This window comes from Montipora foliosa, chromosome 12, assembly GCF_036669935.1.
Source record: "Montipora foliosa isolate CH-2021 chromosome 12, ASM3666993v2, whole genome shotgun sequence".
NCBI classification, from domain to species: Eukaryota; Metazoa; Cnidaria; class Anthozoa; order Scleractinia; family Acroporidae; genus Montipora; species Montipora foliosa.
Window position 1 is genome coordinate 17,649,969 of NC_090880.1, and position 14,456 is coordinate 17,664,424.

General features: G+C 40.1%; 1 protein-coding gene across 1 annotated transcript; it reads right to left on the bottom strand.

Moving 5' to 3' along the window:
• Positions 1 to 1,680: 1,680 nt before the first annotated feature.
• On the bottom strand, positions 1,681 to 13,880 carry LOC137979385 (monocarboxylate transporter 8-like). The gene is made up of 4 exons (XM_068826638.1): positions 13,502 to 13,880; positions 6,573 to 7,168; positions 5,492 to 5,861; positions 1,681 to 4,342 (listed from the first exon to the last, which is right to left on the bottom strand). Exons 1-4 carry the CDS (start codon positions 13,680 to 13,682, stop codon positions 4,161 to 4,163), a joined length of 1,329 nt encoding a protein of 442 aa, XP_068682739.1. The 5' UTR covers positions 13,683 to 13,880; the 3' UTR covers positions 1,681 to 4,160.
• Positions 13,881 to 14,456: the final 576 nt, after the last annotated feature.

Sequence of the window (14,456 nt, forward strand, 5' to 3'; positions counted from 1 at the left end):
TTGAAGCCATTGGCTGCTAGGAGTATGACTTAATGAAAGTTTTCTCTTAAGTGAACCTATGGTCCTCGCAGTTATGAACGCAATTTGAGTAATTGAGTGAGGAAGCCTGAAAAACTCAGGACCTGAACGGGGTTCGAACCCGTGACGTCGCGATGCCGGTGTGTCACTCTAACGGAACTGAGCTATGAAGCCACTGATATTGGGAGCTGGCCGCGGGGTTCAAACCACGTTGAAGTCCTGAATTTTTTAGGCTTCTCTACGTAGTTGCTAAAATTGCGTTCATAACTACGAGGATCATAGCTTCACTTGATTTCATACCTGCAGTTCAATATATGATTCACTTCATATACCATTTCATTCAATGAGGGGCAGTTTTGGAGTCAATGGGGGAAAAAAGGAAAAAAAACCAAGGTTTAAATGGGATAGATATATAGATACTTTGTTTAGTAACATCATGGCAGCCAAGAACTGGGTGAATAGTTCACTATAACCGCTGACCACAAACGCAAAAGACGCATTGATACCGGGTTAACCTCGACTTGAAGGGTATCAGCAAAAATTTTCACACGTGTGTGTGTGATGTTCTCTTTGAGAATTTGACACTTTCTTTGGTATATTGATGAATATTTTTTCAGGTCGAGGCTAACACTGTACAGATACGCGTTTAGTTCTTCGATCCAGCCATTTTGATGAATTTCAAACTCGACAATTACGAAGTACTTTACAATGCGATTTCGTTAAAGTGCCTATCACCTCAAATCACATTTCCACTTAATTTTTGTCCGAAACCATCCTAAATACATTGTATTGCTTTTAGAACCTTTTAACTGAAATTTCACTTTTTTATTGCCTTTGAAAAACGGGAAAAGTGGTGACACTTTGAACAGTAACCGAGCAATGAAGGGGAATCGGTTGAATACCGGGTTGACGTGACAAATGAAGTTGCATTGCTGCTTTCAAAGCTAATAAAGGGGGTAGTTTCTAAAGAAACTGTGGTGCTGCGTCGGTGGGGAAGTAATATACAAAAATTTAGTTTTATCAACAGAGTTGATAATGTAAATTGGCCACCGTACAGAGATTCTAAAAGCTGACTTTTTGAGATTTAGCCCTTCGTCAGGGTGAATCGAGGAATTGTGGGTTATGTGTAGTTTTTATATTAAATTAGGAGCTACGCTATTGGTGGTAACATGGCAACGTGAAAAATAGGAATACATTATGAAAAGCGTTCGTTAATACCGTGAGGGTTAATGGGGCCGATTTGGAAGATGAATTTTTGTTCCAGATTTGCGTAGGTACATGTGAAACGATCGGTGATCTTAACAGATCGCTTAGATCCCGATATCTTGCTAGTGTTAATAATGAAAGGACCGTTGAAGTTTTGCATCGTGAGCGGGCACATTTGAAAGTGCCAGGTTGCTCGTTAGTTTTGAGCAGGCCTCGAACTAAAAAGTTGCTTAATTATGTTTTTGTCGCGTTTGAATGAAATAAGTGGAGGTTGCGAAAATATTCTACCAGTCTCGGGATCATTTTGGAGTAATTTAAAGTTACTAAGAATGATACTTTGTTACCACCAATAGCGTAGCTCCTACTCTACTATAAAAACTACACATAACCCACAATTCCTCGATTCGCTCTGACGAAGGTCTAACGCTCGAAACGTCAGCTTTTAAAACCTCTGTAAGGTGGCCAATTTAATTATCAACTCCGTTGATAAAACCAAATTTTTGTATGCTTTCAAAGCTGTTTGTGACGTCAACCCGGTAACGAACCCATTCCCCTTCATTGTTCGGTTATTGGTCAAAGTGTGACACTTTCCCCCTCTTTCAAAGCCAATTAAAAAGTGAAATTTCATTCAAAAGGTTCTAAAAATAACAACGATGTTTTTGAGGATGATTTTGGAGAGTAAACAAAGTGGAAAAGTGTGTTGAGGTCATAGGCACTTTAAGAACGCTACTAATTCGGAGTAAATTATTCGGATAAAATCACTTACATATGGTTTAAACACAATGACTTTCTAAAAACCCGCTAGCATTTAAAATTATTGGTAATTACAGATATGATCCATAGTAAAGTGTTCTTCAATGGATTTGTCTTGCAAACGGGTAGCATGAAAAATCTTTGGTTTCGTGTGCAGGAAGGGGCTTCGTTAATTGGTGGAAACAGTAGGTGGAGCTTGTAGCTTTTAGCCTTAAAAAATTGGTTACATATAGCTTTGATAGGACTCCCACAAACCCTGGAGCTAGTAAGGCTCCATTAACTACGAGCTATCGCTAAGAAAAAAGGAAAAATGATCCAGTTTCCCGCGAGTGCACAAATGGACCAAAAAGCAATTAGACACTGAGATTAAAGAGATCAACTCGGAACATCGGAGCCCAATAAGCTTTTTGATGGCGAGCCTTAGCGAGGCAGCAGCCTATTCTTGATGTTAGCGAAAAAAATCAAAATTTGTGGGATGTAAGATCGGAAGCATGCGCAGTCGATTGTGGTGTTATTATGTCTATAATCCGGGATATTGATACCCGTTATGACGTCACGTGCACGTGGAAGAGAATCGTACAGCTTCACAGCCTTCGAGTCGAGTACTTTTCCAATGGGTCGTCATTAATCATCATTCAACTCGTACATGTACAGTTGTTGAACCTCTTACATTTGACCTCCGAGTCAAATTGTTCTTTAACGTCTTAAACCGTTGCGCGAGGAGAAAATCAGTTCTCGACCTAGACCGCAAGCTGTCGTCTTTCTGGGGTCTTTCTTTCCTCAGAGCCAAGCACGACGGATGGAATTACTATTTTATGCAAATTAGTTGTAAAGACGAGGCGTGTCAAGCACGACAATAAATTTAAATTTAAATTGACGTTTGCTCAACTACGCTCAGCATTTCTCAACTCTTTTGCTGAAAAGGGACCAGAAATTTAACAAGAACAGAAGTTTAAATTCAAAGAATGAACTGACATGCCATTGTTTTGAAATGATCCCTTTGCTTATAAAATAGTAACGCCTGCCACACAGGCTAAAGGTATGCATACCTTCCTTCGCTCTTTTAATATTTTCACGCACATTTCCAGTACCCTCTTGCTTCAAAAATTTGCAGCTGCCAGTCACTGCTCCCAGTTTCCACGCCAGCACTCACTTTCACACTGAAACTCCTACTTTTAATGGTAAATATGGCCATCCCCCCTTTTATTTTTTTCGTTACCGTCGAATGCGTTTCCTGATCTTGGGTCGCTCGGTTGGATTGAAAAAAAAAAGCCGAAAAAAAATACCACAAGCATTCTCGCAATCGGAGGCCTGGTACCCCGAAATCATAGCTGTGGCGCCAGAAAAACAACAAGACGTGAACCCAAAATCAATATGGCGGAAAAGTTGGTGAATGTTGTTGCAAAATTAAGACAGCGTGGGAAAAAGGTTCAACCACCGAAACTCCGATCCTATGCGACATAAAATGGCTTAAAAACGTCGTAACTTTTTTTTTTTTTTTGGAAAATGCCAAAAGTTTGGGTCGATCGGACGACGCTAAACGGAGAAAGAAAAAGGGGATAGCCTATGTTCAACTCTAAAACCTGATTGGCGATGTAAGTTCACGCCTCACCTTTTCAATCTTATACTCGTTTATTTTCAGCATCATTGTTGTACTATCCTGGATTAGGCATTTTGTTTCGTACGTTGAATGTATAATTGATGAACAAGGGTAAAAGAGCTGTGGTCTGATCACAGTGGTAGTGGTAGCAGTAGTGGTTTTAATAGTGGTAGCAGTAGCTGTAACAGTAGTGGTAGTAGTTGTGGTAGCAGTAGCTGTAACAGTAGTGGTAGTAGTAGTCGTACCAGTAGTGGTAGCAGTAGTGGTGGTAGTAGTAGTAGTAGTAGTAGTAGTAGTAGTAGTTGTAGTAGTAGTAGTAGTAGTAGTAGTGGTGGTGGTGGTGGTGGTGGTGGTGGTAGTAGTAGTAGTAGTAGTAGTAGTAGTAGTAATGGTAGTGGTAGTGGTAGTGGTAGTGGTAGTGGTAGTGGTAATGGTAGTGGTAGTGGTAGTGGTAGTGGTAGTGGTAGTGGTAGTGGTAGTGGTAGTGGTAGTGGTAGTGGTAGTGGTAGAGTTAGTGGTAGTGGTAGTGGTAGTGGTGGTGGTGGTGGTAGTAGTAGTTCTTTATCTTGTCCTTGCTCGTTAACTACTCAGGCTGATCTTGTTTTAGATCTGTTCGGAATTTCTCAACCGCATTCCTGGGATAAATCCTAAATTTCTTACAATTCAAAACTACCAACACGAATGGAATTAAAAATGCCACAAATAAAGTTGCTCCTGTCATGTAAAATGAATAGGCGTAGTTTCCTGTCTTGTCCGCAATCAGGCCTGTGAAGTGGGAAACAGAAACACCCGTTAAAATAATCTATATTTGACAAAGCTACTAAGAAATATTGTTAATAGGCCTTTTGCAACAAATCATCATGTGACTTTTTTTTCACAAACACGATGATTCTGCTGGTCTCATGAAATGACTTTTTCAGAAATAAAATGAGCAGCTCAAAATATCCTACCATGCCGATTGTTTAAACTGGTGTTGTTACAGTTGAAATAATTTATAAGGATTTGTATGGGAAAAGGGCGCTTTGTCACGACATCCAGTCACACCTCAATGATGTGCATGCAAATCCATGTATTTTTCTAAGCTTTCAAACCGCTTTAAAATTCTTCCTGCAAAATATGAAAGTCTGAAAATTTCCACCCTTGCATATTTATCATCGCTTATTTGAACCATGAAAAAAAATGGGAGTCTGAGCTCTGTTTGTGGCGCGTAAGCTTTAAGTTAACCAATTATCAGTCATGTGACCAGTTTGTTGCAAAAGGCCCATTGCGGTGAATAGTTATGAAGGTCAAAATGTGAAATGGGGAAAAGAAATTTTAAAAAAAAGGAACTTTATTTAAGTGTCTAGTCATTCTAAATCTGGAGCGCTAATTGGGGACATTGTAAACTGAAATTAACAATGAAAAGCAAATCAAGTCGGCGAAATCGAGTCCGAAAGCACGCGACGATCGACAACCGGAAGTGAGCTGTTTTCCACTTTAACTCTTTTTGATTCTACCACATTTCTATTGCATGGCGATTATAATTAGCGACTATCAGTTTAAAAAAACCGGGAGAAACTACTGCCCTGGCTTGCAGAATGTTGACTTGCGGTTTTTCTCCGACGCTCAAGACATTGCGTTCGCTATACAACGCTTGATACCAAAAAGGCGTGAACCTCCCAGGCAGCTTGGTTTGACTAATGCAACAACATGCAACAAGCGCGAACACAATGATGTTTTTTTATGTAACACTTCCGTGGAAATTTAGCTGTCCACCACATCTTTTTTCAGCTTTGCAACGCATAACGCGATGATGCGTTACAACCTCTTGAGATTTAGTGAACTAATCAGAACGATAGAAAACTGAACACGTTATCGATGTTAACCCATTCCTTGGATAACCAATGGAAATGAAATCAGTAGTAAGCAACCTACCAGCAATAGGCCCACCAGCCGCTGCAGAGAAGGAATAAAGCACATTGTTGATGGCAAAAGACGCTGTTCTTCTCTTAACGTCCACACAGCTTAGTAATATGTAACATTGCGTTGTTATAAATATTCCATCGCTTAAGCCATATGCAGTACTGAAGACGATTAGATGCCAATACTTCGTAGAAAATGGCAGCAAAAATGTAGCTATGCAGGCTGTTAACATAGATAGTTGGTAAATGTAAACAGGATTCACACTTTTTTCGTTGCACAACCTTCCCGTTATTACACGTGCTATGGACGAAGCAAGTCCGATGAAGATGAATAAACGAGAAGCTTCCTGGGCTGTGATATCAATTTCTTCGGAAAATTCAACCTACAGAAGCAAAGGCAAAACCATAACACATTGTTTCAACAAAATCAGGTCAGTTGGTAGAGCGTCGCACCGACATCGCAGAGGTCATGGGTTCGAATGCCGTTGCAGCCACATGAATTTTTCAGGTCTCTATAAGGGACAATTGCTGAACTTGTCCAGATAAAAGCGGGGATGTCCTCAGTCTTCCTTTAATCTTTAGCCCGCACTTCAAATACTGAAAGCATTTATTTCATTCATCAGTCCTTTCACGGAAACAAATGAGCCCTACAAATTGACCTGTTAAGTTCCAACTGAGTGGATTCATAGCTCAGTCGATAGAGCACTGCACCGGCATCACAGAGGTCATACTGAGGTTCGAATCTCGCTGAAGCCATCTGAATTTTTCAGGTGCAATTGCTTTATCTAGATATAAGTGCGTAGATTTCTTCTTACTCTCAAAGTAGCAAGGCATTAACGTTGCTACAACAACTTTCATAAGCTGCCTATCATTTGGTATTCAAGCAGTATCTCTAATCTGTTTTCGCTTTGGATAGAAAGCCAATCACATTTTACTGCATGTCTTTCGACTAAAATTAATGACATTTTAAACTCGTTCTATCGAGGCACTTCAAAGAGGGGAACTGGCGAGTTTCGTAGGACCGGCAACAGGATACTGCATCAATCATTGTGGCATTCACTAAATTAAAAAAAAAATTGAGTATGTATACTTACTAAATTGATGTAAATGATGTACATTCCAAAACTTGCAAACACAAAAGAAATCACTGCAGTTGTAAAGGTGGGAAATGTCCAAACGCTGCAATACAGAGAAATGCCCTTCTTTTCTTCGTCTTTTGTTTCTTTGCTATCATTTTCGAGGTTTGTTTCATTTGGGGTATTGTTGTCTACGTTTGGGTTGAAAGCCAAACTGAGGATGCAAATTACCCCGTAAAATGCTGTCATTATTCTCAAACTTTCTCTCCATCCAAAAGCGTCCAAAAGTATTTGAAGCAACGGTCCTGTGTATAGAACGCCCAAGCTTGCCCCCAATGCTACAATGCCTGTAGCTGTGGACAGTTTTTTTTCAAAATATTGTGCAATTACGAGATAACACGCGTTGTAGATGAAACAAGCTCCTAAGCCGAGGATTAAGCTATATGTGAAGTACATGTGAGTGAGGCTCTGAACAAAGGAAGTGGTTACCAAGCCTGATGCGCAAAGTAGTCCACCCAAAAATGTCGTGATTCGGCAACTGAAGCGATCACAGAGATAGCCAGCCAGCGGACTTGCAAACCACACCATGCCCAAGGTTGCCGAGCCAACGAAAGCTGTCAATGAAATATAAGTGGTGAATCTGTGGGTATTTGCAATGCTTGCTTACGCCTCTCAGTAATGTGCAAGAGGCCAACAATATGAAAAGTGGATTGTGAAAAGTAGAAATCGAATCCCGGATTGGAACATAAAGAACTTTCTTGGACATTTTGGGGAGGATCACTTTTACAAGTCGATAGGATGATAGGATTAAACATCCATTTCGGGATAACGAAAGTCAAGGCTCGGCTTTCTTTAAAACAAGGATCGCGGAACGTGGAATTGGTAATGGCAAATATCAAATAGGGAACGGGGAATCTTTAAAAGCGGATTTTTTTTTTAAGATTCCCAGTTGTAAAGGTTTCCCGTTCCTCGTTTCCCTATTCCCCGTTCCCTGTCAGTTAATGATAGCCATTGAGATTCACACTTCAACTAGGTTGGGAATCAAACATAGTTAAATGCTACTCTGGTTTGGAACATTTTGAGTTTAGCCAGGAGCTCATCAAGGGGAACCGCTATCTTTAATAATTCCTTGAGTCAACCCTTATATTTCCCTTTACGCTTAGGTAGCTCTGTTTTGATTGGCTTTTACAATAGTGGGCTTGCGGAATCTCCCAAAGGGCTCTATAATTTAAACACGAAGGCGCGCTATATAAGGAAGTCTTCCCTGGGAAGATCGAGGCTCATTTGTCAGTCACCGTTGATGTGCGCGGGACTATAAAAGGTGTGGTGCCTTAGGCACATGCAAATGATTTATCAATCAACCGTGGACGCGACCGAGAACTCTGTGATAATTTCTTCAATAAAAAAGCTCCGTATGGCAATGTGTCCGTATTATCCCATAAAATGTTATCTGTCGTTCTTTTTTCAAATTCCCAGTCCCTTTTTTTCGCGCTAGAATTATCTTTTCGGGCTTCCGTCTCTGTGTTGCTGTTTGTTGATCACCATCTTGGATAATTAATCAGTCGTGCTTGAATGAATTCGAACAAAAGCAGTGCGTGAAGCGCCCCCTTTTATAGTGCGTCTTCGTGTTTAATGTACTCGGGAAAGGGTTGACTGAATGGAGTGTAGTGTAACGTGAAGTGCTAGATTTCTATCCCATATGAACCATGTGAGCGTTAGCCCTACTGATGGAACTGGGCCCACACAAGAACAGAGAAAAACTCTGACCAGGGTGGGAATTGAACCCACGACCTTCGGGTTAGATCTCCGCCACTCTACCGACTGAGCTAGACCAAGACCGCTAGACCCAGTATGAGCCTTGATGAGCTCCTGTTTTAGCTAAATGGGTGCTTTTTTTCTGATTGGCCATTCTAAACAGTGCGTTCGGAGCAGAAGATTTTGTGGCGTTCTCGTAGGGTCTGTATGGGAGAGGCAAGCTCCTACTCCTAGGCGCCTGCTGCAACAAATTTGGGTTAGCCGATTTGGTCTATTGTTTATTTTCCCGTAAACCTTGGTTTAAAAACACATAGACGCAAGACAAATTTGGGATGGACTCTTGGCTACACTAAAAATTTTCCAAAACATACAAAAGCTATGAATTTAAATTATAAGAAATGCAATATTTTTGAATGACGGAATAAAAATAAAACAAAAGTTAGATGGATCATTCAACTCTTTTTCTTTTTTAAAAAACCTTTTTATAAGGATGTTCAGGCTGCAATTTAAAAAAACTCTCTCGGAGAGTAGAGAACTAACAAACTCAACCCACATATGACGCCGAGTCTGGGAATCGAACCCAAGCCACGTTTGTGGGAGGCGAGTGCATTCACCACTGTGTCATCACTGCATAGGGGGCTCCTGAAACGGAGCAATGATCATGCGATTGTGCTGCACCTGCTCTTGCAAATGACTGCCATGACCCATTTTATATTCAGTTCATAGTTCAAACATATGACATTTCATATCTTCTAAATTCATGTCATTCATCTTTGTCAGGATATGGGACATATATCTTGAACTCACAATTGTCCATTTTTGAGCTTACTTGCAGGTAGAGTATTAAATGCAGCGAAAACGCATGCGCTCGAATGCGCATGGGTTCGAATTCTTCTCAAGCCTGCATGAATTTTTTTTGGGCTTGCTTGCAACTGCTTAAAGTGCTACTATGATTAAAATAATAATAATACATTTAAAAAAAACACTTCCTTTTTTTTCTTCATATTTTGAAAGTGTGATTGCTCAACTTTTGACTGGCAAAATTTTTGGGCCTTGATTTTTATTCGAAGGCTGTTACTTTGAGTGAAGACCGCGTTCACACTAGGCCGAATCACGTTAAAATTGATCACGTTTGAAACATGTTTGACTAAAACAAGCGTTCATACCTGATGACTGAAACCACGAAACTAGATCGAAACATAGTTACAATACCCAACATCGAAACCACCTCGCGAGGTAGATTCGATCATGGCTTTTGTAAACAACTTCAAGATGGCGGCCAGTGGTGTTTCTTTGGTCGCTGGGAAAACACAAAACTGGGGCTTTGTTGAGACGAAAACACTCATCGGTCTTTGGACAGGGGAAGATATTCAACGCCCGCTCGCATCCATGGGTCGTAAGAAAAACATTTGGGAAGGCATAGTCATGATTTAGAGAACAAGTTTGGGAAAAAATTGTTTCTTCTAAAGCTGTTAAAATTGAACTTAATTCCCTCAAGTGTGAACGCAATCTAAGTCTTGGATTTCACGGTCCGCCATTACTCACGTTCCAAACTGACCGATTGGATCTCAGAGGGGTGGATCTAGGGAAACGTGACGTCATTTACTCACTAGCTTGAAATTTCAGCTTGTAAACACAGCTTATTATATATGCAAAATACGAGTTTAAAAGTCTGATGCCCCGTCCACACGTATCCGGAGATTTTTGTATCCGCAATTTTTTTTATGCGGATACAAAAATATCTGCGTCCACACGTAGCGTATACGAATCGTATACGACCGTCCACACGTATCCGATTCGTATCCGGACATCTCAAAGGATTAGTCAACAGAGTCTGCGCATTACAAAGAAAGCTGAGCCTGCGATAATTTTGGCGCCAAATTCGCGGCTATCTTGTTTGTTGATAAAGACTGGTTCTGATACTGTGACGTCAGCGTATACAAAAATATACGGATACGAGCGTCCACACGTATCCGGATACACAGCGTATACAGAAATTTCCACTCTGGAGAGCGTATACAGAAATCTCCGGATACACCGCGCGTATACGGCGGACACGTGTGGGCGCTAGGTGTATCCGCATAAAAAAAATTGCGGATACAAAAATCTCCGGATACGCGTGGACGGGGCATGAAAGCCCGAAACTCTCCTGCTGCATATTAATTAAGCCGCGTACACACGCATTGCATTCTTAAACTATTGAGTCTTTGACGTCATTTTCTCCTCGATCCAGCTCTCTCCAGATTTTAAAGTTAGCAATGGCGGGACCATTAAATATGAAAATTCTAGTTAAAATAATCAGGCGTCTTTTTGATATCAAGGCTTAAAACTTGGGTCACGTAATTTTTCAGCTAACCCAGTTTTGAAATTCAGAGAAACATATAAATTGAATTTTAAAATAAGTTGCTTATCAAACTGCGATGATCTATCTATGACATCTTCATTTCATTAATTGAATTTATTTCTCGCTTGAATACATTAAAAAATTTCAACTAGAGTTAAATGAATTTCTGCGTACCGCGAAGCCGGCTACAAAAGAAAAAAAATTGTTCGAGTCCCAGGTGGGCTTTTCTAGGTTGCGCTAGCAAAATCTTTGGTATAACTAATCTTTTAATTTTCTTTGGCCATCTCAATTTATTGGAAATAACACACAAACAGCGGTGACAAACTTCAGATATAAACTAGAAGACGATTGCATGACAGAAAAACTGAGCATTTTAAAGCAATAATTAATGGTCATCTTACGTCGGCTCTTGCGGACCATGTTACATCAACTGGTCACAGTTTAAAATGGGATCATTTTGAAATTTTAGCAAAAGGGCGATCCGACACTCTCTCTAAAATAAAGCAGAAACTGTTGATCAGAGATTTAAAGCGTACCTTAAATGAATATGTCAGCAGTAAAAAGCTCTCTTTATTAGTTTTTGTTACCTCTATTGTTACTTAATAATAATAGTTCATAAGTTAGTGGTCCTGTATATTTAAACTCCAATTTTAAATTAACCGTCTGTGTTTGTCAGCGCGGTTTTTGTGTTATTTTTGGCATAATTTAGGGAACTAGCATATTTTTGGCTGATTTTTTGAAAGTAGCACTGCTAGCATAATCGGTATAAATTGATAAGCCTGAACCCATTTTTGGTCAATGCTATAGCTGCATCCGTTTTCTAACGGTGGAAAGGCCTCCCCGGAAGTGTTGATCCCAGTGCCTATCATTTGCGAATGAGTCACACCATAGGCAGCCCAAGTTCGTGTCGCTAGAGAGCGTGTAATAATTGATTACTAGTGGGAAGATGACCTTTGAGTGCAAGCGGTGTTGCGTTACAGGCGGCCGTTGAGAATTTAAACGCGTTGTAAGACTTTGTATGGGAAATAAAATACCGTCGATTATGAAGCCTAAAAAACGCTCAATTTAACGTTCATTCAATAAAAGGGATGAAAATGACTCACCTCTGGTGTATTCTTGTGCCTTTTGGAGCTTATTTTACCGTTAAAAAATCGACGGTATTTTATTTCCCATACAAAGTCTTACAACGTTTAAATTCTCAACGGCCGCCTGTAACGCAACACCGCTTGCACTCAAAGGTCATCTTCCCACAGGTAATCAATTATTACACGCTCTCTAGTGACGCGAACTTGGGCTGCCTGTGGTCACACCGCCAGAAAACTTGCAACCCTCTGACGGGATTTGAACCAGCAAACATAGCTGGAGGCTGTTGCTTTAACTCAACGAAAGCAAACATACAATAAAAGACGAGCTTGTGACACCAAAAAGGTTTCGCTACACGATCGTATTCTTGTTTTGCATGAAAGTCGTTGTTAAAATAAGTGCGTGACAAACATACTTTCCCAGTCAAAGGAAATAGCTTGCTAATGCTTCAATTAATAACGAATCTATTATAAATTTTTTTTAGACTTATTTCTCTTGTCGTAGAAACATTTGCTGTTATTCATCGTGGTGAAGTACAATAATAATAAAGTATTCTCGTTTGTCTCACGATGTGGTCACTTGTGATGTAGTTCGCAACGTTTCGACTGTATAAACATTTATGAACATTTATTTCGAGCTGAGTAATAGGCCTTACACTTTATTACGTACCAATCACAGCGGAGCATCCTGCTTAAAAAAGTTACGCGTAACCAGTCGACCTCATCACCTGATGAATACTAGCAGTATGCGGTGGAAACGTCGCGATCTACATCACAAGTGACCACATCGTGAGACAAACGAGAATACTTTATTATTATTATTTCGCTTGTTTTCCAAAAGGAATAATTTTAGGAAAAAGTGACATAATTTGGAAAAAAAAAACGAAAACAATTTGAGCATAATCAGTGCAAAAATTTATTTTTTTAGGCACTGCTACCTGGGCACTGCTATTAGCATAGTATTCTACTTTTACTAGTACAATCGATAAAAGCCTAGTGCCAGGGTATTCTTCAGTCAAGCCCACAAGGAATTTAACGATAAACATTTATTTCGAGCTGAGTAATAGACCTCAGCCCTTACTACTATAAATACCAGAATGCAATGTTTCAGTAGTCACACAACAAGAAAATTGTGATCCGTTACGTCATAAGGGGTGCAGTCTGTTTGCAACGGTTTATGATTCTCTTGGACGTTCATCGAAACCGCCAAAATATTTTGCAGTTTTGTGGGGTGCTAAGTCGGGTAGTGTAAACATTTTAAATGGGACTGGTCGACCGCAGTTGGTCACTCTGTGAATTAAAAACGATAAAACGACCGGTGAAGCCATCGCCTTATTTAACCCGACAAAACGGATCGACCATGCCACTGATGTGTGAATCGTCAACAGCTGTTATGAAATTCATCGTGAAAGTGTACCCTAGTCTCAGAGGTCTTCTTCTTCTTCTTCTTCTCGGACGAAATATAGCCGCGGAAAGCAACAATTATATATATATTAGTCCTTATTGCCCCCAATGGGGCATAGGGCAACAATTACGAACGACTTATTCTCTCGCTGAATCGTCGTTCGTTGTCGCTCTTCGCGGCTAAATTTAGTCCGAGAAGAAGAAGAATTAAGAAGCAAAAAGCCTCTGATACCAGGGGCAACTGTAGCATGCGAGAGCATCCAGCGGGTGAAACAAGAGCCGAAGAAAGCCTGATGCTCTGGGAGGCTAATGCAGCTATGAAAGAGAGGAAAAAACACATTAAGGTACGCCTGATGACTAACCTGCTCTTTCTCTCGTCTCTTCAAAATAGTCAATTAACTCCGGAAATAAAATTCCAAAGCTAAGCACAAACCCAAGGCTTACTGCATTGCAGACAGCTGATAATATACATACCACCCAGGAATATAAAGTGTCTTTGTAACGTTTCCCGCAAAATAGCGTCCTTATTTTCCCCAAAGCCATTTTAGGCTCTCGTTCTAAATTGATGGAAGGATGGAAATAAACCGGACTCTATAGTATTTGACCCAAACTTAATGCCTGTCATGCATGATCAAAATATGCAAACTTCCTAGACCAATGAAACAGCTGAAATGTCTGAGAAGAAAGTGTTCCCAATTGTTCACCAAACGTGATCGCATCGATTAAAAATGCTGATTACGAGATACGCTCCAATGAAGCCGATATAATACTATTTGCGTTTTCACGTGAGTTGCATAAGGAGAGACTTTGAACGACCATTATTATTAAAACAGCTTTTTCGCGGGTTCGATTTCCGCCACTTAAATAAAGCTCCTTTAAAGAAATGTACTTAAATGTGAAACGGCCCATGTGTAGATTTTTACTCCGTAATTAATTAAAATATTATTGTTACTCCCTCGTACTCGGCGGCATTGACCTTGTTTCATTTTCGATTATTATGTGAAGACAACTGATCACGCCTGCCTTGTGATTCAAGAAAAGTCACACGAATGTAAGCAAAGCTATAAAGACAGAAAACAGCAAATTGAAGAATGGGAAAAGGGGAACAGAGCACCTCTAAAATGGGTAATCTTTTTTTGTTTTTGTTTGGATATTTGAAAGAGGTATGTTAATCACGAAAGTATGAATACTCGATTGACTAGACCATGACTAGGCACAGGCAGCCCAAGCTCAAAATGTTAGGAGTTCAGTGTAACGTGACCTATGCTATATTACATAACTACGCGACACGTGACTACCGCCTTACAACGGTTTGAA